General features: G+C 53.2%; 2 protein-coding genes across 2 annotated transcripts in view; one reads left to right on the top strand and one right to left on the bottom strand.

The window, feature by feature from the left end:
* The window catches only part of SEC14L5 (SEC14 like lipid binding 5), a 45,516-nt gene extending 33,293 nt beyond the window's left edge, over positions 1–12,223 (top strand). Inside the window, exons 12-16 of the mRNA XM_043560625.1 lie at positions 2,889–3,023; positions 4,097–4,231; positions 4,593–4,820; positions 5,737–5,915; positions 8,460–12,223. Of these exons, the coding sequence (XP_043416560.1) occupies positions 2,889–3,023; positions 4,097–4,231; positions 4,593–4,820; positions 5,737–5,915; positions 8,460–8,568 (786 nt within the window). The 3' untranslated portion in view covers positions 8,569–12,223. The remainder of the gene's footprint in view (positions 1–2,888; positions 3,024–4,096; positions 4,232–4,592; positions 4,821–5,736; positions 5,916–8,459) is intronic.
* A 5,967-nt stretch (positions 12,224–18,190) lies between these two features.
* NAGPA (N-acetylglucosamine-1-phosphodiester alpha-N-acetylglucosaminidase) lies at positions 18,191–26,452 on the bottom strand. The gene is made up of 11 exons (XM_043560622.1): positions 26,306–26,452; positions 25,764–26,219; positions 25,198–25,337; positions 24,141–24,249; positions 22,939–23,067; positions 22,235–22,440; positions 22,083–22,130; positions 20,942–21,070; positions 20,638–20,769; positions 20,488–20,551; positions 18,191–18,990 (listed from the first exon to the last, which is right to left on the bottom strand). Exons 1-11 carry the CDS (start codon positions 26,389–26,391, stop codon positions 18,780–18,782), a joined length of 1,710 nt encoding a protein of 569 aa, XP_043416557.1. The 5' UTR covers positions 26,392–26,452; the 3' UTR covers positions 18,191–18,779.
* Between the last annotated feature and the right edge of the window lie 207 nt (positions 26,453–26,659).

The following is a 26,659-nucleotide window of genomic DNA, read 5'->3' as shown; positions in this document are numbered from 1 at the left end:
AACCTTTTTGCCCAAGACCCACAGTAAGAAATACATGTTATGTTACAACCCAACGCAAACACACACACACCTGAAACAGATCCGCAAGCGATGGTTACATTAACTATGTGCAATATCCTCTTTTCTTTCTCTCTCTCTTTTTTAATGTTTTACTTTTGAGAGAGAGACAGACAGAGCATGAGGTGGGGAGGGGCAGAGAGAGAGGGAGACACAGAGTCCAAAGCAGGCTCCAGGCTCTGAGCTGTCAGCACAGAGCCCGACGCAGGGCTCGAACTCATGGACTGTGAGATCAAGACCTGAGTTGAAGTCTGATGCTTAACCCACTGAGCCACCCAGGCTCCTCTCTTTTTGCTCTTTTATTCCATTCCATTAAAAATAAGCTAATCATGGAGGTGCTTGGGTGGCTCAGTTGGTTGAGTGTCCAACTCTTGATTTTGGCTCAGGTCATGATCCCAGGGTTGTGGGATCAAGCCCTACATCAGGATTTGCAATGAATGTTGTGCTTGCTTAAGATTCTCTCCCCCCCCACCACCACCCCTTTCTGCTGCTTGCACATACTCTCTATTAAATTTTTTTTTCTCAGATTTAAAAAAATTGGCTAGCCACACGTGCTAAATTGATCTCACAACCACTATCAGGTTGTCACTGACAGTTGAAAACCACTGCCTGGGGGCTTTGCTACTGGTCCACAGGCCAGTGCAGAGTGCCAGCCCCCCACCCCTAGTCCTGCAGACCCTGAACATACCCGGTGCCCCGAGGATTCAGTGCCCAAGAAAGCCTGGAAAGAGCTGCTATAAGTTGAGGTTCAATCAGGATAGAGATTTGAGAGTTAAGTGGATTCAGTGTTTCACTAAGCACCTACTGTGTGCCAGACACCTTTCCAGGCCCTGGGGATTTGGAGTAAACAAGCCAGCCACTGTATCTCTCCCCAACTGTGACAGGGCGGGGAGAGATAAAGCAGATAACGTCACACAAGGAAATGCTTCATGGTTCCCTGTGACTAGGGCGTGAGGCCTACAGGGTTCGTGGAGAGGCTGAATCAGGCAGGGGGTAATGCAGGTGGGCAATTTAGACTGGGAAACTGAGGAAGGTCCCTCGGAGGAGGTAACAAGTGGCTGAGACCGAAGGAAGGAGCAGGAGTCCTTCAGGGAAGGGTGGGGAGGACAGGTGGGTCAGGCAACCCACGCAGTAAGCACAAAGGCCTGGAGGCAGGACTGTACGTGATGCTTTTGAGAAACTGAAAAACCAGTGCAGGGTGGCTGGAACAAAAAGGAGCAAAAAGGCCGGTGGCCCTGGCAGAAGCTGGGAAAGTGCTCAGGGACTGGTGCCTGCTGAATCCAGGCTGTGGCAAAGGTGGGACTTCATCCTGGGGCAGTAGGGAGCCATGGAGGGTTGTCAGCAGGAGACGATGTGAGCAGACTTCTGGGACAGAACGTTCTCTGGCCACTGTGGCTACGTCAGGGCCTTGCTGGGGCTGGGCTGGAGAGCAGGAGCTGCAGGAGGGACAGGCAGGACCTGCCACTGAAGCTTTTTATCTTGAAATATCCTGAACTTTGTGAAAATTAAATTCTTGCTGTTGGGAGACTTCTAAGAAGATGTGTATTGGGTAGGGGTGGGAGCCAGTCATTCAGGGTGCTGGCCAGAAGTGGGATTCACCCCAATGGCTTAATGGGGACATAACATAAAAGAACTCCTTGCAGAGGTATGGGCAGGATGGAGAGGCCCCAGGGAGTAGACCCTGCAGTGATCCCTGACACCCGGGGGTGGGGGTGGGGGGTTGGTGGTGCCACGGGAGGGGATGGCATTGTTACCAAGCCTCATGAGAGCCAGAATGTGGCAGGGGATGGGGGGGGGGCCCAGGGGCAGTGAGGCAGCAGGGAGTGGGGGAAGAAGTACCCTGGCCTCTCTCTTTGTTCCCACCTCCTGCTGCTGTACCCCCTCCTCTGCCCAGTGGCCACACCAGATGGAAGCCAGTGGCACGGAGCCAGGTTGCCGAGGACGGCAGGTGACTGCTTCCCCGGGTGGAGGCTGAAGGAGAGTGACCACACAGGTGGGATTCCCAGTTCCTGTAGCATTACTTGCTCAATTGGCTTGTACCTTGCCAATGCTAAGTCCTTCCTTCCTTCCCCAACCGTGTGTTGAGTCAGACACCACACCAGCATCGTGGGTGGGGGGGTAGGGGTTGCCATGAGAAAAAAAAAAAAGGATTGACATGCAGTTTCGAGTTCGGTGTTAAAGTATTTTCCATCTGGGGCAAACAAAATAGGATCATCCAAAGAGTAGAATATTATTCAGCCATAAAAAGGGATGGAGTAATGATCTGTGCTACAAGGTGGATGAACCTAGAAAAAACATCATGCTGAGGGAGAGAAGCCAGGCACAAAAGGCCACATATTGGAGGATTCCATTTCTATGAAATATCCAGACAAGCAAATCCATAGGGACAGAAAGCTGACTGGTGGTTCCAGGAGCTGGGGGGAGGGGACTGGGGCGTGACTGCTAATGTGTATTAATGTGTAAAAGGAATGGGGTTTCCTTTTGGGGTGAAGAAGAGTCTTGGAATTACAGGAAAGTGGTAGTTATACAACATAGTGAGTGAAATAAAGCCACTGAATTGTTCACTTTAAAAGGGTTAATTCTTGGTTGGAAGAGCATGCGACGTTTGATCTCAGGGTTGAGTTCGAGCCCCATCCACGCTGGGTGTAGGGATTAGTTAAATAAAACTTGAAAAGAAAAGAAAAAAGAAAAGAAAAGAAAAGAAACGAAAAGAAAAGAAAAGAAAAGAAAGGAAAAGAAAATGGTTAGTTCCTTGCCACGTGAATTACATCTCAATAACAAACAAAAAACCAAAAATACCTTTCCATCTTGTCTCATCTCCCCCACTTCAGATCAGCCCCTTCATCAATGAAAACACCAGGCAGAAGTTCCTCATCTACAGTGGCAGCAATTACCAGGGCCCCGGAGGCCTCGTGGACTACCTAGATAAAGAAGTGATCCCCGACTTCCTTGGGGGAGAGTGTGTGGTGAGTGTGTGGCTGCAGGCCCTGGGCTGTGGCCTGGGGGTGGGGGTGGGGGAGCCAGGGATTGCTGGGGCAGGGCTGCAGAGGGCCACGGAGGCTGGAGTGGGGCACTCTGTCATGTGTGTGGGTGCTGGTACCTGGAGAAGCCATGCTTTCTCTTTTCGGGGGCAAGGCTTGTTTTAGACGCTTCTCCAAAGAGAAGCGAGTCCTGTCCAAAGGAGGGGCCTTAGCTTGGTTTTTCAAACATAGTGATCCAGATGGAAGTTTCTAGAAGACCAGAGACCAGGCCAGTCAAAAGTTTACCCCGGTATTCCCTATGCACTTCGTCGCTAGGCAGCAGTCAGAGTTTACCTGCTGACTTTGCGCCCTCTGCTGCTGAGAGAGGTGACTCAAACATCCCAGTGGCCTGAACCCCGGAGCCTGTGTATCCAAAGGGATTTATTCCCAACCCACATCCTCACAGAATGGTTAGATGGGCCAACTACTTCAAGGAGAGGCAGCCACAGACCCCTTTTACTGCCTCCCCTTGGGGCTGAGATGACACAGGCAGGGGTGACCCTGGGTCACAACTGTCTTATCTCATCTGGCCATGGGATGAGGGCAGGCCCCTCTTCCTTGTCTAATAGAATACCAAACTCCAAGCATACATGATTTCTGAGTAAAAAAAGGCATTTCCTAGGAATTCTGCCAATTTGAATCTCTCCACTTGTTGAGGTACATACATGTGATTTATGTTTAACAAATGGGCCTGTAAGAACCAGCATGGTAATAAGAGACTTGAGCCTGGGGGCCCTGATAAACATGGGTTTGTGCCCAGGCTCAGACACTTTCTGCTGTGTGATCTCAGGCAAGTGGCTTGACCTCTCTGGGCTTCCATTTTCCTCCTCTGTGAAATGGAAATAGTAAGAGTTCCTACTGCATTGTGGTTTTGGAGATGAGATCATGGGAGAGCCCCTGTACCGTTCTCACTTTGGGGTTGCTGTTGTGAGTGCAGTTTCAGGGGTCACAAAGTACCCTTCTGTGGGTCAGCCAGGCCGGCTGGGTCCTGACCTGCTACTTTCGTCTTTATCCCCCAGTGTAATGTCCCCGAAGGAGGGCTGGTCCCCAAGTCCCTCTATCTGACAGAAGAGGAGCAAGAGCACACAGACCAGCTGCGGCAGTGGAGAGAGACTTACCAGTCGGCCAGCGTTCTCCGAGGGGCCCCCCATGAGGTGCTGGGACCTGGCCCGGGAGGGCCCACCGGGTTGGGGTGGGGTCTTAGGTCAGGGTCCCCCAAAGCAGACCCTGAGACAAGAGTTCTTGTGCTAGCGATTTGTTGAGGGTGAGCTCTGAGGAGAAACCTGTAAGGAGAGGTGGGACAGGATGGGTACGGGGAAGGATACAAGCAAAGGGGCGGTGCAGCCAAGTCCCCTGATCCCAGGGGAGCACTGGGCTGTGCAGAGCATGGCAGATGGGCAGATGAAGACCCAGGTGGGCACCCACAGCACCTACTGCAGCTGACCTCCCCATCCCGGCTCCCCACTCCTGGTGGGATTCCGGGTCGGACCCTCAGACCGTGCCCTTCCCATGCAGGTTGCCGTGGAGATTCTGGAGGGCGAGTCAGTCATCACCTGGGACTTTGACATCCTGAGGGGGGACGTGGTGTTCAGCCTGTACCACAGCAAGCAGGTGCCCAAGCCTGGACCCCAGGAGCCTGGGGCCAGGGCCGGCGGGCAGCTGACGGACAAGGGCTGGGTCCTAGGTGTGGATTACAGCCGTGTGGAAGCCCCCCTTGTCTGCCGGGAAGGGGAGAGCATCCAGGTTCGAATTCCTTTGTTCATTCATTCGTCACTCAGGATTGAGTGTCCACTGTGTGCCAGGGTTCTGGGAGCACCAAAGTAGATGAACTGCATATGGACTTTGGCCTTGGAGCCCCTGTGGGATGGGTGGGGAGAAAGACAGACTCAGACAGATCCAGGACTCTGGGGACCTCCCAGGACCCCAGCCTCAGAATCCCTGGGACTCTTGTCAGAGATGCAGATTGCCAGGGCCCATGCCAGGGAGGGGTAACTCAGACCCTCTGGGTGTGAGGCCTGGACCCTGCATCCCTCACCCTCTCCCAGTGATTTCTGACTTGTGAGCTTCAGAAGCTATGCAGCAGAGACATGCTAAGTCTGGGAACGGAACTCAGATGCGTTGTGGAACATGAACACGAGGCCCCCTGCATTCTCCACTCTCCAGTGCTTGTAAGTCTCACATCGCTGGCCTTGCTCGCTCTCTCACCCGTACCGCACACACAAGCTCTGATGAGCACTGCAGATCTCTCTGAAGGTTCCCTGAGCAGCACACTGTCTTGCACCTCACACACCAACACCCCTAGCCCTCATTCTCAGCGTCCAGGCCCTCAACTAGCTCTAACCAACCTGCCAGCTCCCTGCCTGAATCCCTGCCTGGACCTCATCTGCAAATCACGCTCAGCAGAACAAAAGCCCAACAAAGTCCAGGCATTTAATTAAACCGCACCTGTTGCCCTGCAACTACAGCCCTCCTCTCCAGGCCTCCACTCCCACCAGATTTAGAGGGAGGCTCTCAGCCCCCAGGGATATGGGGGTAACAGCAGAGGGGCCAAGGATGACTTCGGGAGGCCCTGAGAGGAAGACTGGCTGGTGGATCCGTTTAGTAAGGGGCTCCTGTCCCCAGGAGGACCAGAGCCTCAGGCCCGGCTGCTGTGTTTCAGGGCTCCCATGTGACCCGGTGGCCTGGCACCTACTTGCTCCAGTGGCAAATGCACAGCCCCCCTGGCAATGTGGCCTGCAGCATCCCGGGTGTGGAGGATGTCCTGACGGCCCTGCACAGCCCTGGCCCCAAGTGCAAACTCCTCTACTACTACGAGGTGCTGGCGTCTGAGGACTTCAGGTAGGAGGGGCTGGGGAGGGAGAGCCTGGGCAGGAAGGGTCCTGACTTCCCTCTAGGCGAGGCCCACAGCACTCCTGAGGCCCCTTCCGTCTGGGCTGGGGGCACTAGATTCACCTCCCTCACTTGTCTTTGAGCTTATCCAGGGGCAGGTCCCCAGCATTGGTATTGTTAAAATTCTCCAGTGGTTCAGCATGTGTGTGAGCAACCAGATTGAACACTGTGTCCAAACTCTGCCTCAGCTGCAGGATCTCCCTTTAAAAAATTTTTTTTTAATGTTTTTATTTATTTTTGAGACAGAAAGAGACAGAGCACGAGCAGGGGAGGGGCAGAGAAAGGGAGACACAGAATCCGAAGCAGGCTCCAGGCTCTGAGCTGTCAGCACAGAGCCCAACATGGGGCTCGAACTCATGGACTATAAGATCATGACCTGAGCCAAAGTCGGATGCTCAACCGACTGAACCACCCAGGCGCCCCATGGATCTCCCTTTTAAATGAAATCCTGGACAGAAGCCAAACATACCAGATTGATTGGTGGGGGAAAGGGAGACCAAGGCCCTCCTATTTGGACCTCCCTGTATTCCTAGAAACCCATAAAAAAAGGATTTGGAATGTTCTAGAACATTCTAGAATAGTGTCACACAGACAACTCTCTCCAAGTGTTGCTTTCAGAGAGGCAGGAAGTGTAGTAGTTAAGGCCTCCAACACTTCCTAATTGCTCTGTGACCTCAGGCAACTCACTTAAGCTGTCTGAGCCTCAGGCTTCCCATCTGTTACATGGGGACTACTGAAATCCTGGGTCATGGGGTTGTCATGAAGATGAAATAGCTGGGGGAAGCCTGCCCTTCACCGAGGCATACAGTAAGCCCTTGATAGCAAAAATGAAACAGGGTGAGGACATGGAGAGTTTCTTCAAGGCCTTACATTTTATCTTTTAAAAATGAATGTGATTTTGCATCCTGCTTCATGACCTATCTATGCTTGTGTCCTTCTAAAAATAATGCTTTATATTCTTTACCATGGAGTCAAATTGAGGCTCCAGGAGGGTGTCACATCTGTATCCATATCCTGGGTGGAGCTCCAAGTATTGTAGGGGCACATACAGCCCCCTGTGAGAAATACCGGGCCACTGTCTTTACTCCAAGAGAGCCCCACAGCCTGGGAGGGCTGGTGATTTCCTCTTTGGGAAGTGGCCTGCTTTAGCTGCTGGGCACCAGTGCAGGGGAGAGACATGCAGACACAAGCATTGGGGGCTGCTGGCCTCCAGGAGGGCAGGTGGGGGCCTAGAGGGGGGCAGAGCAGATGCTGCTTGGCAGCCTGTCTGGTCAGCTTGGGGTAGCCTTGCTGCCCTGCCCTTCAACAGCCTCGCAAGAAAACCAGTTCAAGGGCTATTTCCTGGGTGTCCTCAGTAGGCAGGCATTGGGCTGGGCCCCGAGGGACCAGACAGATAGGGCCTGCCATCGTGGAGCAGGAGACCACATGATCACACCTGTGCATAACAGGAGCAGCAGTGGATGCCATGAAGGCATTCCAGCCTGGGGTCCTTGCCCAAGGTCAGATAGCTAGGAGGTGTCAGAAGCCTCAACACAGGGTGTTGTCAGAGCCTGGCACAGGCCTGGCACAGAGCTTGGACAAGGGGCCTGGCACAGGGTGGGCATGGGATGTGGGGGAGGTACCTGGGAAGAGACACTGGAGTTGAGACCTAGGTGGCGTGCACATACATCATCTGGGGGGTGGGGGGGGGTTGTCACAATGCAGATTCTGCAGCTCTGGGGCGCAGAGAGTCTGCAGCTCTAACAGGCTCCAGGAGGGGCTGGTGGTGCTGGTCCCCACACCACACTTGGAATAGCCAGATCCTAAGGCTTCACTGGCCAACCAGGTAACTACCACCCACAGGTAGCAATTTAAACGTAGCTATTACAGTTCAACAAAAATAAAAAAATCAGTTCCTCAGCTGCACGAGCCACATTCTGAGTGCCCAGTAGCCCCATGAGGCTGATGGCTGCTGCAGTGGACAGCACAGCTGTAGGACACAACTGTCATCGCACAAGGTTCTCCTGGAGAGTGCTGCTCTGAAGTCTGGAGTAGAAGTTAACTAGAGGAAGCAGGGGGCAGAGAAAGTGCTTCTGGCAGCAGGTGGAGACCTTCACGGCTTCCCAGACAGGGGAGGCGAGTGTCGGAGATGCTGAGAGGAGGCTGCAGGGGTGGGGTGGGGTGAGGTGAGGCTAGAGATAGGGTCAGAAACTGCCCAGGCTATACTAGATCCCCAGGTCAGGGAAGCCCCTGAATGGTGTGTAGCAGGCTGGGCTCTGTGTGTGGGGGTTGGTTGGGGGTGGGGCTGGAAAACGGGTGGAGCCTCGTTTCTCACCATAACTCCGCTTGCGTTTTGCTCTACACTTGCCCTGTGCGCCTGGGGTGGTTACCAGCCTGGTAGAAAGAACCCTGGGGCCTCATTTGCAGCATCACCAGCTTTTCCACTGCTGTGCGTGGGCCCCAGGGCCGTGTCACCCCAGAAGGTAATGTGCACACAATGCCCTTCCTCCCCAGGGGCTCCATGTCCAGCCTGGAATCCTGCACCAGCGGCTTCTCCCAGCTCAGTGCCACCACTTCCTCCTCTTCTGGCCAATCCCACAGCAGCCCCCTGGTCTCCAGATAGCTGGGACTGAGCCCTGTGGGGCAGCCCGCTCGCCTCCCACGTTTCAAGTGTCCGTGAGGTCTGGGACCACGTGGGCTTCAGCCCTGGGTCTGGACACTAAGTGGGGGCATCTGGAGCCGATGGCAATGATCCAGCTCATGCACTCTTCAGGATGCAAGACAGAACCATCTCCTTTGGGCTTCATGTGAGGAAAAGCCAAGGAATGGTTGGGCCACCTTTGGGCCTGCCTGGTCTGGGAGCTCAGGGATGTCATCAGGCTCAGCACCCCCTCTCCACCTCTGGCTCTTTCCCTGGGGCAGCCTCCTTCTCAGGTGCCTTCCCCACGCAGAGGGCCCCATCACCATTAGGCTCCCTCTCTCCTCCCAGCTCAGCTGTGGAAGAGAACCTCTCTCCCCCAAAGTTCGATCCAACCTCCCAGAACTGAGTCTAATCAGTCCGTCTGGGTCCCACACTAGTCCTTGAACCAATCACAGTTGCCAGGGGAACAAAGAACACAGACTGGCCAGTAGGTTTCTGTCTACGATCTGGACCAATCACCATACAGGGATGGGGTTTCAGTGATTGGCCTACCTGGACCACATGCCTGTTCCCGAAGCCAACCACCTGGTTTGAAAATCATAAGGAGGTTGCCTCTAGGAATACTGGGGTACCCGACAAGAAGAGGGAAAGAATGCTGGGTAGGCAGAAATGATTGGCGTTCACATCTGATTCCCTAGCGATGCCCTGTGTCCCAGACATGCATGGTGAACAGTTATATGAGTTACAGGCTCCACTATCTGTGGGGAGCAGCCCACCCTGGATCTGAAATCCATTTTCCCAGAGCTTGGCTAGGAAGGAAACCTGACCACCATTGACTTGAGGAGGGTGGAGAGGCCCAGGCAGTGATGAAGTGGCTCTAGCTGTCTTTAAACTCCTCTGGAGGTTCTTTTCTTTCTTCGGAGCAGTTTAATTATGAGTTTTTTGGTTGTGAGTCACAGAGACCCACACAAAAGGGTAACCAGTCATGAGCACATGTAATTGGCCAGTCCAGGATCTCTTGCTTCAGGTAAGGCTGGATCCAGGACCTCAACATGGCATCAGGACTCCCCTTACGGGGAGGAGGAGGCTGTGACTTTGTTGTGTCTGCCCTATGGCAAACCCGACCCCTGGAACCTGCTACTGATAGACAGACGTTCCTTGAGTTCTGCATGGGAGAGTTTTGGGTATGCTCGGGGCTTGAGGACACTTCTCCTTTCCTTTCCTGGGCTCCCAAAAAGGTAACAAGTCACAGGTTACCAACTGGCCGACGGCAGTCTGATCTGGCTTTTGTTTTTGCCTATAGAGAGATTGAAAAATTAGGGCATTTCACACAGAGATCAGGATGTCTAGTTTCCCTCAGGCATTTGGGACTATTGGCAAAATGGGGCCACTGTTGCCATGTAAAGGCAAGACAACTGTGTCTCCTGGATGGGGGCCACCCCAGTCCTCACCCGTCTATCAACCTAGTCCACATCACTCACTCACATCAGCCTAGGAGGGACCTCACTGATAGGGCTCCTTGGGGGGGCCAATGTGGGGCTGAATGACTCAGTGTTACTCTTCTCTCATAGCCTTGCTTATAGCTGGGGGCGGGGGGTCATCTCTGGCCAACACCTGCAGTCACTGGGCCTTGCCTAAGGGGTGGGTTTACAATCATGGGGTCCACGCCTCCATGCAGTCTCAGCGTGACAGGGCAAAGAGCAAGGACTTCCTTGCATACCAACCTCAACCCCAAACCTGGAGCAGAGGGAAGGAGTCAGTTTCTAGAGACATCCTTCTCCCTGCAGGGAGGGAGGGTTATCCACTTCTGTTTGCTCCTCAGGTATAGGAACAACACCCAAAACTGCATCCTGCATCCAGGTGTGTGTGCACATGAGGGAGAGAGGTAGGGGGAGATTGGAGACATTCTCATAGCTCCCATGTCACCAGACATTTATCACTGAGCATCTGTGATATCTTCACCTGTCTTGAGATGAATTTCTAGCTTGCCTCTAAAACCCAGGTGTGCCCTAGAAGCATTTTTGAGCAGGCTTCCCTGGCATTCCCCACACATGAATTGTCTAGGAATGGCACCAGGGAAGGATGGAGAAGCCTTTCCTTGACTTGGGGTTATATGTGGCTTGACAGCTGTTACCTGGATCTGCTCTGAGCAGTCCAGCCTTGACAAAAGGGATTGGACTCAGACCCTCTCATTTCTCCCCTTGAGAGCTCCTTCTTTCTCCCTTGGGAAAGCTGCAGCTCAAACTTCTTAAGCAACAAAGGGAATTTTCCCTGGGTCCTGTAACTGGGATGGCTAAGGATGTGCTTGCTGAAGGTATTGCTGGATCCAGGAGCCCAGTGTCCCCAGGCCCACGCGTTCATCCTCTCAACCTCACCCAGGCCGCCTGGCTCTGTATCTCTTCTCACACTGGCCTCATCCTCTCTTCCACCTGGTGGGAAAGGTGGCTGCCAGAAGCCCCAGCCTACAACCACAGGGCTCACAATCTCTAAGGCTGAGAGAGACGTTCTCTTTCCATCTCATCCCACAGAAGGCTCTGACTGGCCCTGTTCCAGTCGAGTGCTTGCTCCTACGGATGTACCAGCCACGGGGCTAGGGGTCCTGTGATTGACATTTCCTCCAGAAGCAGCAGTGGGATACAGGTCACCCCAGGACAAGGGGAGCTGGGCCAAAGAAGCAGCAGACGGCCATGGTGGCATCTTCTGCAGTGCCCCTCACTTGCTGGAGGTCTCTGGGGTCCATGCTGGAGCATCATTAATCAACAGGTTTCTCCTACCTTTGGGAGGCTTGAAATTAAAAGCCTAAGGAAGGGCTGCTGAATTCCTGACTTCTGCATTTCCCTAGACCCCAGGGCTAGAAGCTCCTTGGCTTGGCTTCTTTATCTTGTTCATTAACCTGTGGTGAGCAGGACAGAAACAACCCACTAGCAATAGGACCCTGCCCATGCACTGTGTTTAGAAGCCTGGGTCTTAAAACTTAGACATGGTGAGGTTCAAGCCCCAGCCTTCTTTTCAGTAGCTGTGTAACCTCCAGCAGGTGACTTAACTCCCCTGTGCCTCAGTTTCCTCATCTGTAAAATGGGGGCATGCCTACCTCATTCACTGGGCTGTAGTGGAACAAAAAATACCAGCTGTGGAGTCCACAACCCAGTGCCCAGCACACAGAAAGCACACGGTAAGTGTCAGAGGTTATCCTGATGATTTAAGGCTTCTCGTCCAACACTCCAGACTCCTTCCTGAGGATGCCCGCCTGTCACTGTTTTTCACGGGACAGAAGGCTCAGCACCATGTGCATCCGGAGGAAAGCGGGTGTCAGGATATTATTTCCCTCATTTCCCATTTAGAAACTGCTTGCGTTTTCTGGGCAAATCCACTAAAATGGAAGAGCATCATTTGGAGTGCTATTTCCCCCAACTAGCTGGAGAACGTTCTCTCTACAGGCTCAAAGAAGGGGATTCTGAGACATTTTTCCCCCCTACCCTGCACTCTGGAATTGCTTCTCCTGTAAAACGAATTGTTTGATGAGAATATTTTTAATTCTGTTCTACACACTCTATTTTAGTCAGTAAAACCTGATGTTCCTTGTTCGCCTGATCATTTGCTCTAACCAAAAGCATTAAACGTTTTAGATTTGGGTATACCTCAATTGTCTACTTCCTGAAACCCTAGAGGTCTCCCTGGGCTTGTTCAAGAATTACTCTGCTGTTGTTTATAAGACACAAAAGCATTTTCAACACGGGTGATATCACCTTCAAAGTGTTGCAAGTCGGTTCTTGGCGGTGGGGGAGGGTGCACACATAATATCACATTTTTATATATAAAGCACAGATATACAGTAGTTTTCTAAGGCTGCTGTAAGAAATTGCCACAAACTTAGTAGCTTAAAACAGCAGAAATTAATTCCCTCACAGCTCTGGAGGCCAGAAGTCTGAGATCAAGATGTTGACAGGTGTTCCCTCCTGACACTAAGGGAGGATCCTTCCTGTCTCTTTGAGTTTCTGGGGGCTCCCAGAACCCAATGGCTTGTGGCTGTATTGTTCCCATCCCTGCCTCTGTCTTCACATGTCTTCTTCCCTGTGTCTCCTTTCTTATAAGGACACCAGTCACTGGATTTAGGGTTCACTCTAAATCCAGTATGATTTCACCTTGAGATCCTTAACTGATTATATTTGCAAAGACTACTGTCAAAGAAAGTCACCTTCTAAGGTTCTGCGTGGACATTAATGCTGGGGGGACACTATCCAAACCAATGCATATGCATAGGATGCATAAACAGATAAATGTGCAGTTCATCAGTGGTATGAAATGCAGATCCCTGGGCCCACTCAGCACTGCCAACTTGCAATCTCTAGGATGGGTTGCTGGATTCTACCTGCCAGCTATCCAGGTGAAGTTGAGGGCCCTGCTGTCCATCTTTCTGGGCCACTCTGCCCTGTTCTCTGGGGTTTAACCCAAGTACTAGCATTATTTCCAAAGACATCCACAGTCCTGAGGTTGGGCATGGGTTTGGGGCCCTGACCAGGGCACCACCTGTCTTTCCTGTGAGCTTCCTTGAGACACAGAGCTGGGGTGCTGGCTGCCACATACATCATGGGATTCTGAAAAGGCTCTCTTGTTTTGGAGCAGGAGACCAAAGACTCACTTGGGAGAGCAGAGGAGGTGTGGCTCTTTTGTGTGACTGAACAGGGCCCACCTGTCTACACCGGCTTCAGTTACCCAGCCCTGCCAACACATCCAGTTGATGGAGAGGAAGCAGCCTTTGCCTGCTTTGGTACAGTGAATGCATTCATTCTCTGGGACTTTTCCATGATTTCTCTTTCCATGGGCGAGAGCTCTCAGAGGACCAGCCAGCTGACTCCTGCATGCATTGGGTGTTGAGAAAGACAGAGGTCCCTAGGGCAAGCCAACTGGGATCAGATCTGAGCCCTGAATCACTGCTGACGTCTGTCCTGGGCTGAATCGCCTCCCAGGAAGCCCCCTGGGGTTTGGGTGACACCCAGAGAGGGCAAAACACACCTGGGCTTCCTTGTGGCTCAGAAGCTGCCTCTGGGACCCATTCTTCCTCTGAGGCCAGGGGCCAGGTCCAAAGCAGACCTCTGAGGTCTCCATAGAGGCAGGTCTCAGGGCACCAGAGTTGGGAGTTTGGGCAGGGCCTGGAAAGAGCTGGAGGAAAAGCACCAGATTACTCTCAGGGACACCAGAGGTGCCTGCGGCTTTTAAACTTCTCCCCAGCCCATTTTCCCCTCCTCCACTCAGTGCTCATCCCCAAGGCATTCCTGAGGAACGTGGGTAACCAAAAAGCATAACTTGAAACCTCTGACTTAAGAATTCCCTGGAGCCCAAAGTTTTCTGGGACACAAATCCCATTTGCAAATACAATGAAAGCTGTGGGCACACTTGAATGGTTTCCATTTCAGGGCTCCTAAGAGCCCTTGAAAGCCTACCCACTGAACCCAGGATTGGAACCTTTTTCTGGAGTCTTTCCCGATGCTAAAGTTTTATACAGAGCATCCCAGCAGCCACATGTCACCATGGCAACTTGCCCAGCACACAGGACTCTGGGGGTTCCAAGTCAGGCCACCAAGATATCTGGTCCACATTCTGTGCCCAGGGGCCTTCCATCACTACCATGGAGGCATATGGGGAGAGATCCTTGCCATAACTAGTCCATGTTAATCCCCAACCAGCAATCCCAAAGCTAGATGACTAGAGCTCTTGTATATTTGTGTCAACACATGTCCCTACCCACTGCCAGAGGAAGGCATCAGAACCTCAAACACTTTTCTGCCTCTGGTCCATGTCCCATCTAAGCTCCGCAAATGCCAGAGTCCAAAATGTGCCTTTCCTGGAACAGTACATTATGGGTGTCAGACTCTTTGGGTTGCCAGAGACCCCCCAAATCTAACACAAATTGCCTCAAGCAAAACAAAACAAAAAACAAAAACAAAAAACACAACAGTGCCTTACTGGTCCATGTAATTGGCCCCAAAATGATACTGGTATCAGGTATAGCTGGATCCAGGGGCTTAAATGATGTCCTCTCTCTGGACTCGATTCGGTTCTTGTCCGTGTTGGCTTCACTCTCTTTCTCCATGTGGCCCACACCATGGCAGGTGGGCAATCTCAGCAGAAGTGTCTTTCCCCAAATTCTAGCATTAGTTCCAGGGTGGGCTGTCATGAGTTGACTGGGATAGATGTCTATCTCTGACCCACTCATGCCATCTGGGACTTGAAGGGAGGGGATGGTACTTGCCAAACCACAAGGATAGAGAATGGGGGAGAGGTAGTACTCTACAGGCAATGAGAGGGAGGCTCACAGCCATGGCTCTCTGTGTCCTGCCCACCTTCCCAGGGCATTCTCATTACCACTGGGAGGCATCTGGATGCAAGAAGCTGCAAGTTTCTGATGGCTACCTCTGGTTGAAGCATCCTCAGCCCCTGTGTCGGGCAGGCTGGAAGTGCCAGAGAGTTACCCCCCCAGAAGGAGCCCCGGACCCAAGATGAGTGTCAGCTGACAAACACCCCACAGGAAGCCCAACTCCAAGATGCCCTCTGCATGCCCCCCGAGTCTCTGGGAATCAAGCCTGGCTGTCCACAGTGGGGGGCTGCTCATTAATGCACTGACTGCCTTTCCTTCCCCACCTCACTTCCCTGTCCCCCATCAGGGCTTCTTGCGGTCACCTCCCAAATAGACTACTTCCCCTCACATCTTTGTCTCAGGTTCTGTTGCTGGGAGGGATCTAGCCCAAGACAGGGCATTTACTAAAAGGACAGGCCTAGATGTTGGGCAGGCATGATAGATACCCCTATACAAACAGGGAGGGTGAATGTATCCTAGTCACTGAGCCAGGGACCCCTCTGGCTCACCACAACGGACCCTCTTCAGCTCCCTCTGGCCTGAAATCCACCAAGCCCATGCACAGTACTGTACCTTCCCAACTCAGCTGCCAGCAAAGCCAAGGACAGATGGAGATGCCCTCTGAAGAGGCCAGAGGTTTCCGGACTAGGGTTTCTACAGCCTGTTGCCTCAGAACCCCTGGAGGTGCTCCCAATAGATTCCCAGACCCTCTGCCCCCAAGATTTTGATTCGGTGGGTCTGGGACAGGATCTGCAATCCTAGAACATTCCTGGGGACTACCCTCTGACCTGCATCCACGCTTGGGAACGGTCTTAGGAATATGCCACTGTGATGCGAAGGTGTCTGGGAAGTCCTCCATCCTGTCACTACTTCCTACCCTTGAACACTGGGAGCCAAACATCCAAGTGGCCCAGGGGCCAGCTGTGCACTGAAAGAAGGTAAAACACACAATGAGACTTCCAGGTGGAGTTGAAACACATGGGCCCTGGAGGAACATGTCAAGTTGGTTGTTTACATTTCTGGAAGGAGGAGTTAAAACTTGAAGCTTCCTTCAATTTGCCTGCTTCCCTGGATAAGCAGCTACCCTCGAATTCCTGCACATGCTGTGAATGCCGCCCCTCCCTTCCTTCCAACCTGGGTCACAAACCCAGAAGAGGGGCTGAGCTAAGAGGGAGAAATTACAGCAGCCTGGTCAGGGGTACCATGGCCTTTGGGTGATGGTTCACTAGGTGTGGGTTCAGCTATGCCCAAGAATACCAACAACTTGGTCTGTGGCTCCCACCATAGAACCCAAATGTAGCATCTTGGAAGAAGTATCACAGGCTGGCACAGCGGCTCTCAACTCGTCCATCCCTCCATCTTTGGGGGAGAGACAGAAACACACACAGGCCCACAGACACATCCCTGCAGGAACTTGGGAGTCTGGGAACTGGCCTGTGATACTTCACTTCTCTGAACCAAATTCTTCCTTTCTAAAGTGAAACTAAACCAGCAGTACAGTAGATGGACTGCAGGATGGGCTCGATTAGCCTCCTGGACTCATGTCCCTTGGTATCTCCTCTAAGGGGTGGAGTCTGTCTCCTTTCACCTTGAATCTGGGGACTGACAGAACGTGGTGAAAGTGAGGTCACACCAGTTCCGAGCTGAAGCTTCAAAACACCTTGCAGGATCCTCTTCCAGGATCCCAGTCCCCACCTGGATCCCAAGGCTGAGCCAGCTTCCTGGAGGATGAGGCACCGGGGGGCACTATGTCATCAGCTGGGGCCACCCCAGACCAGCCCCCAGTAGGCCCATTAGCTGACTGCAGACAAACCAATGAGCCCAGCTGAAACCACTGATCAAGAGAATCCCCTAGCTGGCCCTAGAATCATGAAAAATAATTCTTCTTCCACAAGAAACAATAACTGGTTGTTGTTTTAAGCTGCCAAGTTTTGGACTGGTGATGCAGCATGAAGTAACTACTAAGTTATACCATGTCTCAGTCTGCTCAAGTTGCTATAACGAATACCATACACTGTGCGGCTTGAACACAACAGACATCTATTTCTCACAGCTCTGGAGGCTGGAAGTCCAAGAGCAGGGTGCCGGCAAATTCAATTCTCGGTGAGGTCCCACTTCTTGGCTTGTAGACAGCTGCCAGCTTTCCGTGTGTTTACACAACCTCCTCTTCGTGTGCATGTGTGGAGAGGGTGCTCTTCTCTTTCCCCTGTAAGGGCGCCAATCCCGTCACGAGGGGACCATGCGCACGACCTCATCAAAACCTAACTAAACCAAAGGCCACCTCCTAATACCATCACATGGGTGGCGGGGGCGGGGAGATGTTAGGGCTTCAATACAGGATTCTTGGGGAGACATATTCAGTTCCTAATGTGCATGAGTCTACTTGAGGATCTGCTGAGAGCACATCCCCCACCCCCAAAATATCTGCTGAACACAGTGTAATGTATATCTGGGGGGAGGGGGTCGGGGGGCTGCCAGACACTTCCTGGAAACCCTCTGGGGCCACAGGTTACAAACTCAGATACTCACAGGGGTGGCAGGTCACAGGCCGCTAAGGTGGTGGTGAGCTGGAGAAGGCAGGCCCAGATGGGGACTGTGGATTCTCAGCTCTGGCAAGATGTTGCCCTGGAAAGGCTTCAGCAGGGGCTGCTGCCTTGCCCTCTTTTAAAAAGAATCCAGGAACACCTGGGTGGGTCAGTCGGTTAAGCATCCAACTTCGACTCAGGTCATGAGCTTGAGGTTCGTGGGTTCCAGCCCTGTGTTGGGCTATGTGCTGACAGCCTGGAGGCTGTTTCGGATTCTGTGTCTCCCTCTGTCTGCCCCTCACTTGCTTGCATGCTCTCTCTCTCAAAACTAAATAAACATATTAAAAATAAAAAGAAATCATAAATCTTAAGTTGTTAATCTCTTGATTTTTAAATGCTGGTAACTATTAAATCACAGTGGACTAAACCTTTTCCTTTCAAAGTGTGGTCCAGACACCCAAGACCTCGTCTTCACCTGGGCGCTCGTCAGAGATTCAGACTCCCGTATCCCACCCTGGGCCAGAATTGGCACTTGAACAGTATCTCCAGGTGACTTGTGTGCACCATAAAGTGAGAAGCCCTGAATTAAACAAATAGATCAGGGAGCTCGAAGTACTTTGGGCTGCCTTTTTATGACCCATGAATCAAGTGAAGTAACCCTACATGTTAAGACCTAGGAACAACCAGAAGTCTACAATTCAGGATTCAGATGCCACCCCGGGGATCCTTTAATTACATCAATTTATTCAAGTGGTAGAAAAACTGTCTTGGCGGCTGGATGCCAAAATAGAAAGCTTGTAAACATGATTTCATCCCCTGTCCCCTCCAAGGAGCTTCCTATGATAGGAAACAGAATTCTAATTGGCAAATTCCATGATGAGGTCTGTGGAAAAGGATCCTGTGACGTAGCCATCGTCTCTTTAGTCCACCCCTGCCCAGGGGGGCTGGCTGGACCCTGCCACTTGGACATGGTGCGGTCATGGCGAGTTCCATCGCTAACAGCTCCTGCTTCAGGAGGCCGGAGGCTCTTGGGCAGCAGAGCAGCCCTCACAGGCAGCAGACACAGGCAGGCAGGGAAGGAGCAGTCTCTCTCCAGGGAGCACTGTATTGCTAGGGTTGCATGGGTCACAGCAGGTGACCAGGTGAGAGCCCAGGGCCAGATGAGGGGCTGAGGCACAGGTGCTATCAGAAGCTTGGCTTGGCACCAGGGCTGAGATCACCCAGATGGTCAGCGGTCCTGAAACGTCCCTTGTGGCAGTCAGACCGTAACAAAATGAGCCTTCAGAGCAGGCTTTGACGGGAAGCTGGAGGCTTCAGTCCTTGAAGGGGTTGTGGGCATCACCCTGCTGTTCCTTTTCCCCGGCCAGGAGCTCCCCATTCATCTCCTGCAGTGGGTGGTAAACATAGGCCCCATCCAGATGCCGGCTCCGCTCTGCTCTTGAACCAAGGAGCAAGGACACGTTCACCACCGTGCTGATCAGCAGAAGGAAAACTAGGGCCAAGGTGAGGGCCAGCCAGGTGGTCCTGGGTGCAGAAGAGAAAGCCAGAACAGGCGGTTGTTGAGGAGTGCTGCAGGGGTTTCCCTCCCTCTCCTCCACCAGAAGGGAGGCACAAAGTCAGGGACCTCCAGGGGACTGTCCAGGAGCAAAATGGGCCTGGTAGGGCCAGGGGCACATTCCAAACCCATGCTCCAGGAGCAGCAGTGACAATCACCGTGTGGGATGCAGGCCAGCACTGCCACATCCCCTGGTATTTCAAGAGAAACCATGAAAACAATTTTTTAATATCAATGTTACTGATTTTCAGATATTGTAATAAATCTTAAATTTTTTAAAATTATGCAGGCCAAATAAAAATACAGTTGGGGATCTAATGATGATGTGGACCACAAAGGCTGGTCTCCGTTCCAGACACCTCAAAGCAGAATGTGGAGAACAGCACCCCTGCCTCCCTCCTGTGGAGCTGGCGAGGGCTTCCAATGATCCTTGCATTCCTTCACGTGAATCTGTGGCCAAAGCCCTCAACACAAAAAGAGACACACGCAGATTGCTGGGGGGCATGGTCGTTAGCCCCCCATGGCTCCCCTTCCTTCCCCAACAGCTGCCAATGGGTTCTATGTCTGCACTGGGGAGGAAGAGCTCAGTCTCACAACTGCGGAGCCCGAACTTAAGACTGAGGCCAGGGTGCTCCCAGGGCCCCTGTCCCCGCTCTGGGTGCATTTTCAAAGCACATTTCTATGTTTTTTGTTTTTTGTTTTTTTCAGGTGTGGCTCTGGCCTTTCAGAGCCTCACCCCAGACTCACCAGGTCAGGACCTCCAGGAGGGACCTGGGACCTGCATTATTGATGAGACTGACCCAAAGGACAATGCCAGGAGATTTTCATTCATACCCACACTTGATTCTCACCTCCAACGCGGGTGGGGCTGGGCTGGCACCCAGGACCATGAGGTGAGAACTACCTTTGGGAAGTTCTCAAAGCAGGGTCCCCATACCAGCAGCATAGCATCACCTGGGATAGCACCGGGAATGCAGATTCTCAGGCTCCCCCAGCTTACTGAAGCAGAAACTCCAGAGACAGAATCCAGCAATCTCTTTTAATGCACCCTCCCAGAGGTCAAGTTTGAGATCCACCTCACTAGAAAACAGACATAAAGCCCACTACAAGGAGCACCCGGAAGTGCCTGAGGAAGTATGTGAATTCCTCAGGCTTGGCACTTGTGTACCAGGAGCTGAGAAAATAGGCCATGAGTCTCACCGCCAGGGAAAGGAACCCCATGCCCTGCCCCACTCAACTCCAACTGGGATGATGACTGGGGTCCTTCTCACCATTTCTGAGGACCACTTCAGTGGCTGTGAGCATCAGCTGTGACACCCTCTGTGTTCACAGTGGAGAAATGTCATCTGGGTGCCCAGCGGCCACCTCCTAGCCCTGCCTCATCCCTGAGCAAAGGCCATACCTCACAGGTGGAGGGAGGGGGGATTTCTTCCATCCCCGCCCCCAAGTCCCACCTAATCTCCTACCCGGTGAGAAGGGAGAGTTCTCCTGTCCTCAGGGTGGCCTCGGATGGCCGGAAACACTGCTTCACTGTAAGACACCAGGTAGAGGCTGAGAGGCTGGGAGGGGAGGGGTATGTCCCCTCCTGCCCCCCGGGGATCTGGGAGGAGCCGCACCTTGGGAGAGGATGCTGTTAAGGGCTGGCGCCTGGGCCAGGCTACAGCTGCCGGTCTGGGGGTCACACGGACACTGGTGCTCACATTCGCAACGCCTCTGGCAGCCTGGCCCGTGCCAGCCGAGGGGACACTCTGCGGAGAGGAGGTACAAGTGGAGGACGCCTCGGTGGCAAGGCCTCTCTCTGCACTGACAGAATGGACCCCAGGTGTGCACAGAACTGGGCTGAAGCACAAGTGCCCCCCAGGCGCCCCCAGGCTAGGCCCTGGAGGTACCCCTGGGTGGCATGGGGCCCATCTAGCTTACCCTGCTCACAGGTATGTCCAGTGAAGCCAGGAGGGCAGGTGCATGTCCCCCCAACTGGGTCACAGGCAGCTCCATTCTGACACTGGCACCTCATGGCGCAGTCCTCCCCGAAGGAGCCGTTGCTGCAGGCTGGAGGGGGGAAGGGGGGAGTCTTTTCAAAGTCCAGCCCTGCCTTTGCTAGGCTGGGGGCCAAGACTGTAGACAGATTTCAGTCACACCCAGGACCTGTAGGCTCACGTATTCTTCCAACAGAAAGTTACGGACAATTCTACTTCCAGGCAGGCCCTGAGGCTATGCACTCATGGAGACTCTCGTCTAGATGGGCAGATGGCCAGTGAGCCGCAAAGCAGATATGGAAGTACAGGTGAGGACAAGTGCAGGAGGGATGGGACCAAGCGCAGCAGCAGACCCCGGGAGGGGGTGGGATGGGCAAGCCCCCGAGGGCAGGGCACTTAAGCTGGGGGTTCGCAGAGCAGAGCTGGGTCAGTGAGTAGAGGAGGCTCTGGAGCACCCTGGCAGGTCAGGCTGAGGAGCTCATTTCTTCCACTTACTCAAAAGGAAGCCCTGAAAGATTTCAAACTGTGGATGGTTGCAGTGGGTTGAACTGTGCCCCCAAAAGATATGTCCTAATCCTCAGAACCTGTGAACATGACCTTATTTGGAAATGGAGTGTTTGCAGATGTAATTAAGTTATAATCTTTAAGAGATGACAGCATCCTGGATTTAGGGTAGGCCCTAAATCCAACGACCTGGGATCCACGTAAGGAAATGGACAGACACAGGGAGAAGGCCGTGTGAAGAGGCAGAGACTGGAGTAACGTGGCCGCAAGCCAAAGAACGCCTGGAGACACCAGGAGCTGGAAGGGGCAGGAAGGAGCCTCCCCTAGACCTTTTGGAGGGAGTGCCGGCCCTGCAGACACCATGAGTTTTGCAGTTGTGGCCTCCTGAACTGTGAGAGAATGAATTTCTGTTGTTCTCAGCCATGCAGTTTGTGGAATTTGTTGTGGCTGCTGCAGGACATCAATGCAATGATTTAGTCAGGTGAGAGGAAGACATAGGGAGCAGGATAAAAGCAGCTGCCACACTTGCCCTCTCCCCATGTGTCCAGGGCCGGGGAGGCAGCTGGCCTGCTGGCTTTTACCTTCACTGCAGTTGGACCCCGTCCATCCAGCTTCACAGCGGCAGCCAGCTGCCAAGACAAGACCAAGAAGGCCAGGTGAGGGATCAGGCAGGGCCAAGGCAGTGAGAGCTGGGAGCCCCGGTCACAGCTGCCTCCCCAGAGACCCCACTCACTCTCTGTGCAAAGCCCGTGCTGGCTGCAGTTGGAGGGGCCACAGTCCAGCTTGTTGCAGGCAGCGCCCTGCCAGAAGTGCCCCGTGCACTGGCAGCGCCCCTCCACACAGGTCCCATGGCCGCTGCAGTCAGGCGGCTGGCAGCGGGGCTCGTGCAAACACACCACAGTAGACACGCGGCGCGGACAGCGCCACATGTTGTCCTGGCTGCAGGGGGACATCGTGTGTGAAGAGAGGCCATGGTGCTGGTGAGCCCCAGCTAAACCTTCTACCACCTATTGTAGCCCCTGGGGGATGCCTCTCTCTCTCCACTGCCCCTTCTCCAGCCGCTTATAGGTTCATCCCACCCTGACAATCTCTTCCAACCCCAGGGCCTTTACACATGCTGTTCTCTCTGCCCAGAAGGATCTCCCAGCCCAGCCCTGCCACCTCCCCAACCTTTAGATCTCAACTCAAGTTCCATTACGCTCAGAGAGGTCTTTCCTGACCTATCAACCCCCTTTCACTGGTGTGGATAGTACTCATACACTATGTATGATTCAACACTCTTCTTGTAAGCAGTGAGAAGCAGGGATCTTGGCTCTTTCTGCTCACTGCTGAATTCTCAGGGCCTGGCACATAGTAGGTACTCAATATTTCCTAAATGAGACAGCTGGGGAGAGACCTGGACTTAAGACCTCAAGAAGGGGGCTCTGGCATGCTTACCAGTGATCTGATGGGTAACTGGCCAAGGTCCCATTGAGCACGAAGGTAGCGGAGCCCCCTCCATCGAGGTTGATGGCGTTGACCACATCCTGTTTCAGCAAAAACTCTGCCATCTCCCATAGGTTAATGCTGCAGCATAAGAGCATTAATGCTGACCATGTCCACCAGCGTTTCCAGTTTAACTGGTCTTACTTTCCATGGTGAACAGTATCACACTTGCTATGGCAGACAAATTTCTAAGTGGGCTCCCCCCAATAATGGCCTGTCTTAATCCCTGGGAGCTGTGAATATAATGGGAAATCACTCCCATGACTGTGTTATCTTGTACGGCTCAGCTGTCTGCAAGTAGGGACACTGCCCTGGATTATGGGTGGGCCCGATGGGATCACAAGAGTCTTAAAAGCACACCTTTCCCTGGCTGGTGGCAGAAGGTGAAGTGAGAGGTTTTAGAAATACAAAGGGGACAAAGGGATGGGACACATCTTTGCTGGCGTGAAGACAGGGAGGGTACATGCATGGGAAGGAATGTGGGCAGCCTGAAGGAGCTGAAGGTCCCCTGGCCAACAACCAGTGAAGAAATACAGACTTCTGTCCTACAACCACAAGGAAGTGCATTCTTCCAACCCACCAAATGAGCTGGGAAGAGGATTCTTTCCCTGAAGCTCCAGATGAGAGCCTGCCTGGAAAACAGCTTGATTTTGTCCATGGGATACCTCAAACACAGAACCTAGTTGAGCCCTCCAGACTTCTGACCTACAGAACTGTGATCTAACAAATGGGGGCTGTTTGTGCTTGTGTGTTACTCAGCAATAATAAACTAATACACTCTCTTCACAGAGAAAGAAACTGGCTCAGAGAGGCTGAGCGACTTGTCTGTGGCCACAGAGCTAGTGGACAGCAGAGCTCAGACTGGAACAGAGGTCTTCTCCCTGCTAACTTTGTAATTACTTCCTATTACCCCATCTGGAGCGCAGGAGAGAGGAGGCCTAAGTTGGGGGGATGGAGAGGAAGAGTGCGGAGGATGAGGAGTTCTCAGAACTGGGGCAGATGTAGGGACTCTTTTCGTGTGGGAAGGCAGGGGACATATGGATATGAACATCCCCAGGGAACAGCTGGGAGTCAGAGTGGCAGTTGTTGGTGGGCTGAAGTCCCTCAAAGCCGGACTCAGCCCAGGCCTGGCATTCCCAGTTTCCGGCACTCACCCCCGCTGCTCCGTCTGCCCATCTGCGTGGAAGAACACCAGCTGCCCCTTCCGGTCATGTCCCACTGCCGTCCTGGCTGACATCACATTCACAAATTTGCTAAAAGAACCTACAAGAGAAGAAGCCTGGCTGATGACCTCACCCTGTGGGAAGCCTCCTGGACTCTGCCTGTAGTTTCTGCCAGTCTAATGCCACTCTCCAACAGTTCACTTAGATCGCAGCTTCTTGCCTCCCATCTGCCCCATCCCACTCAGTCTCCACATAGTAGCCAGAGGGCTCTTCTCAGGTGAAAATTAAGTGACATCAGCTTCCAGGGGAAAACCCTCTAATAGCTTCCACTGTCCCCAGCACAAAAATCCAAGGCCCTTGCCTGCTTGTTCCACCTCATCTCTGGGGGCTCCCTTCTCACCACCCTGCAGCCACTTTCTACTTTAGGGCTTCTGCACCTTCTGTTCCCTCTGGCTGGACTGTGCTTCCCCTCAGCTCTTCCCATGGTTTGCTATTTCCAATCTAGGGCATCTCCTCAGTGAAGCCTGCCCTGACTGCTCAGTCTAAAACAGCTCATCTCCACATCAGGGCCATAGCATCCTTTCACACCCCATTATTCCACTACCTTGGTGCTTCTCAAATTGGAGAGCCCATCAGAATCACCCAGGGGGGCTTGTTAAAACACACATTCGGGCCTCATGCGCAGGAAATCAGGATTCTGATTCAGACCTCCTTTCCTCTACCTGTCCCCTTTCACCCAACTTTACTTTTCTTCCTCAGCACTTACCACTTCCTTTCATCTTCCTTTCAATAGAAAGAAAGCACTTACCACTTCCTTTCATCTTAATTTCTGTAAAAAAGAAGCACTTACCACTTCCTTTCAATAGAAAAGTTATCTATTTTCTTTCTTAAGTATGCCCCAAGAGCAGAGACCTTATTTTGTCATAATCACCATGGATTCCCTGTACCTAGAATAGTACTTGCTCAAAGACTTAAGAACAGACTCCTGCTCCAGCTCAGTGGTCCTGGTTCTCAACAGGGCTGTGCCACAACCTGTCTGACCCCAAACCTGTCTCCTGTGTCTCATCACACTCGGCCGCCTGGCTCTCGTTGATGTAGACACTTCCATTGCGGATCAGCCACACGACCCCACTCAGCAGTTGCACAAATGGGTTCTTAGTGTCCAGCACCTCCTCTTCAGACAGGTACCTGGACACAGAAAAGGCAAGAGATTCACTCACCAGCAGGGACAGCTGCGGTTAGTAGGGGTCCCACTACCCTTCCCTCCTTGGCTTGGCTGGTTGACTCTTCCTGGTTTCCCAGGAACCATCCTGGCCCTTAGTGCAGCCCTTGTAAATAGTCTACCCATCCCAGTTAACACTTCATCTAATATAAACAACCATTCTCAGCAGATCTCAAGTTCATCCTATAGCCCTTAATTTCCTAGGCCATCACTCTGGCCAAAATACCACCCGATGCCTACTGACGAACCCTGCAATTAAAGTGCCTATTCCCATTCTGCAGAATGGACACCGAGGCTCAGCTTTGGTAAATGACCTGAACACACCACCATGGCCACAACCCAAATCTCAGTTCCTCTGCCTTCGACAGTAACGAGGTTCCCTGTTTTCTCACCCGGTGACCAGGGTCCCGTCGCGGCGGATCCCGAACTGCGCGTTCTGCAGCCCCCCGGCGCTGCTCACCGGGCGCCCGTCGCTCACCACGTTCCCCAGGCACTCGCCCGTGTCCATGCGGAAGAAGCCGCCGTTCTGGGCGACGCTGCAGCCAGCCGCCCTCGCCGTCTCCTCCACGGTGGCGCGGCGCCTCGAAGCGCAGCCGCCGGACCCACCGGGCTCCAGCACCGAGAAGGTACGCAGGGGCTCCGCTGCCCGCGTCAGATGGCCAGCCACCGCGCGGTCCGAGAAGTGTGAAACGAGTGTGCGCACCGCCAGACCGCGGGGGCTGGGGGTCGCCGGGGTAGGTGGCCAGCTCTCGTGCTCGCGGCTGCCGGCGCGCACCCTCGTGCAGTCCCGGGCGAAGCGCGCGCGCGCGTGGGAGTAGGGCAGCAGCAAGTCATCGTCGCGGGAGGCCCTGTGGGGACACGGCTGCCGTGAGCTCGGAGGGCTCAGGGGCGGAGTACTCCCGAACCAGGCTCAACCCTCGGGAGTTGTACTCACCCCGAGCCGAGGCTGCTGGTCGCCTCCCGGAGGAAGCCGAGCAGCGCAAAGAGGAAGACAAGCCAGCGACCCATGGAGGCCGCCATGTTGGACCCGGGACCTCCAATCACGTGGGACCACCCCACGTGACTCAAGACTTTTGGTGGCCGCTTTCAGGAGGGACAGAATAATTTAGGGTCCTTTGGATATCGCGAGATCCGGTCCTATCACTTACTGTGGTTTTTTTTTTTTTTTTTTTTTGGTTTGGTTTAGTTTTTTTCAGAAGAGGCGTGGCACTCGTGGTGGTGGGAAAATTCGTGTTTACGTAATTTCAAAGATACCGGAGGTTGTAAGAGTAATGTAAAGAACTCCCAT

This window comes from Prionailurus bengalensis, chromosome E3 (genome assembly GCF_016509475.1).
Source record: "Prionailurus bengalensis isolate Pbe53 chromosome E3, Fcat_Pben_1.1_paternal_pri, whole genome shotgun sequence".
NCBI classification, from domain to species: Eukaryota; Metazoa; Chordata; class Mammalia; order Carnivora; family Felidae; genus Prionailurus; species Prionailurus bengalensis.
The sequence above is the reverse complement of the archived record's forward strand: the minus strand, read 5'-3'. Positions and strand labels throughout refer to the sequence as shown.

Excerpts from the sequence above, each read along its gene's own strand:
- NAGPA (XM_043560622.1), bottom strand. The coding sequence starts at position 26,391 with ATGGCGGCCTCCATGGGTCGCTGGCTTGTCTTCCTCTTTGCGCTGCTC. Across the intron at positions 22,131-22,234 it reads GCACGGGCTTTGCACAGAGA|CTGGCTGCCGCTGTGAAGCT; the intron begins GTGAGTGGGGTC and ends TTGTCTTGGCAG. Across the intron at positions 20,552-20,637 it reads TAACAGCATCCTCTCCCAAG|TGAAGCAGTGTTTCCGGCCA; the intron begins GTGCGGCTCCTC and ends GGTGTCTTACAG.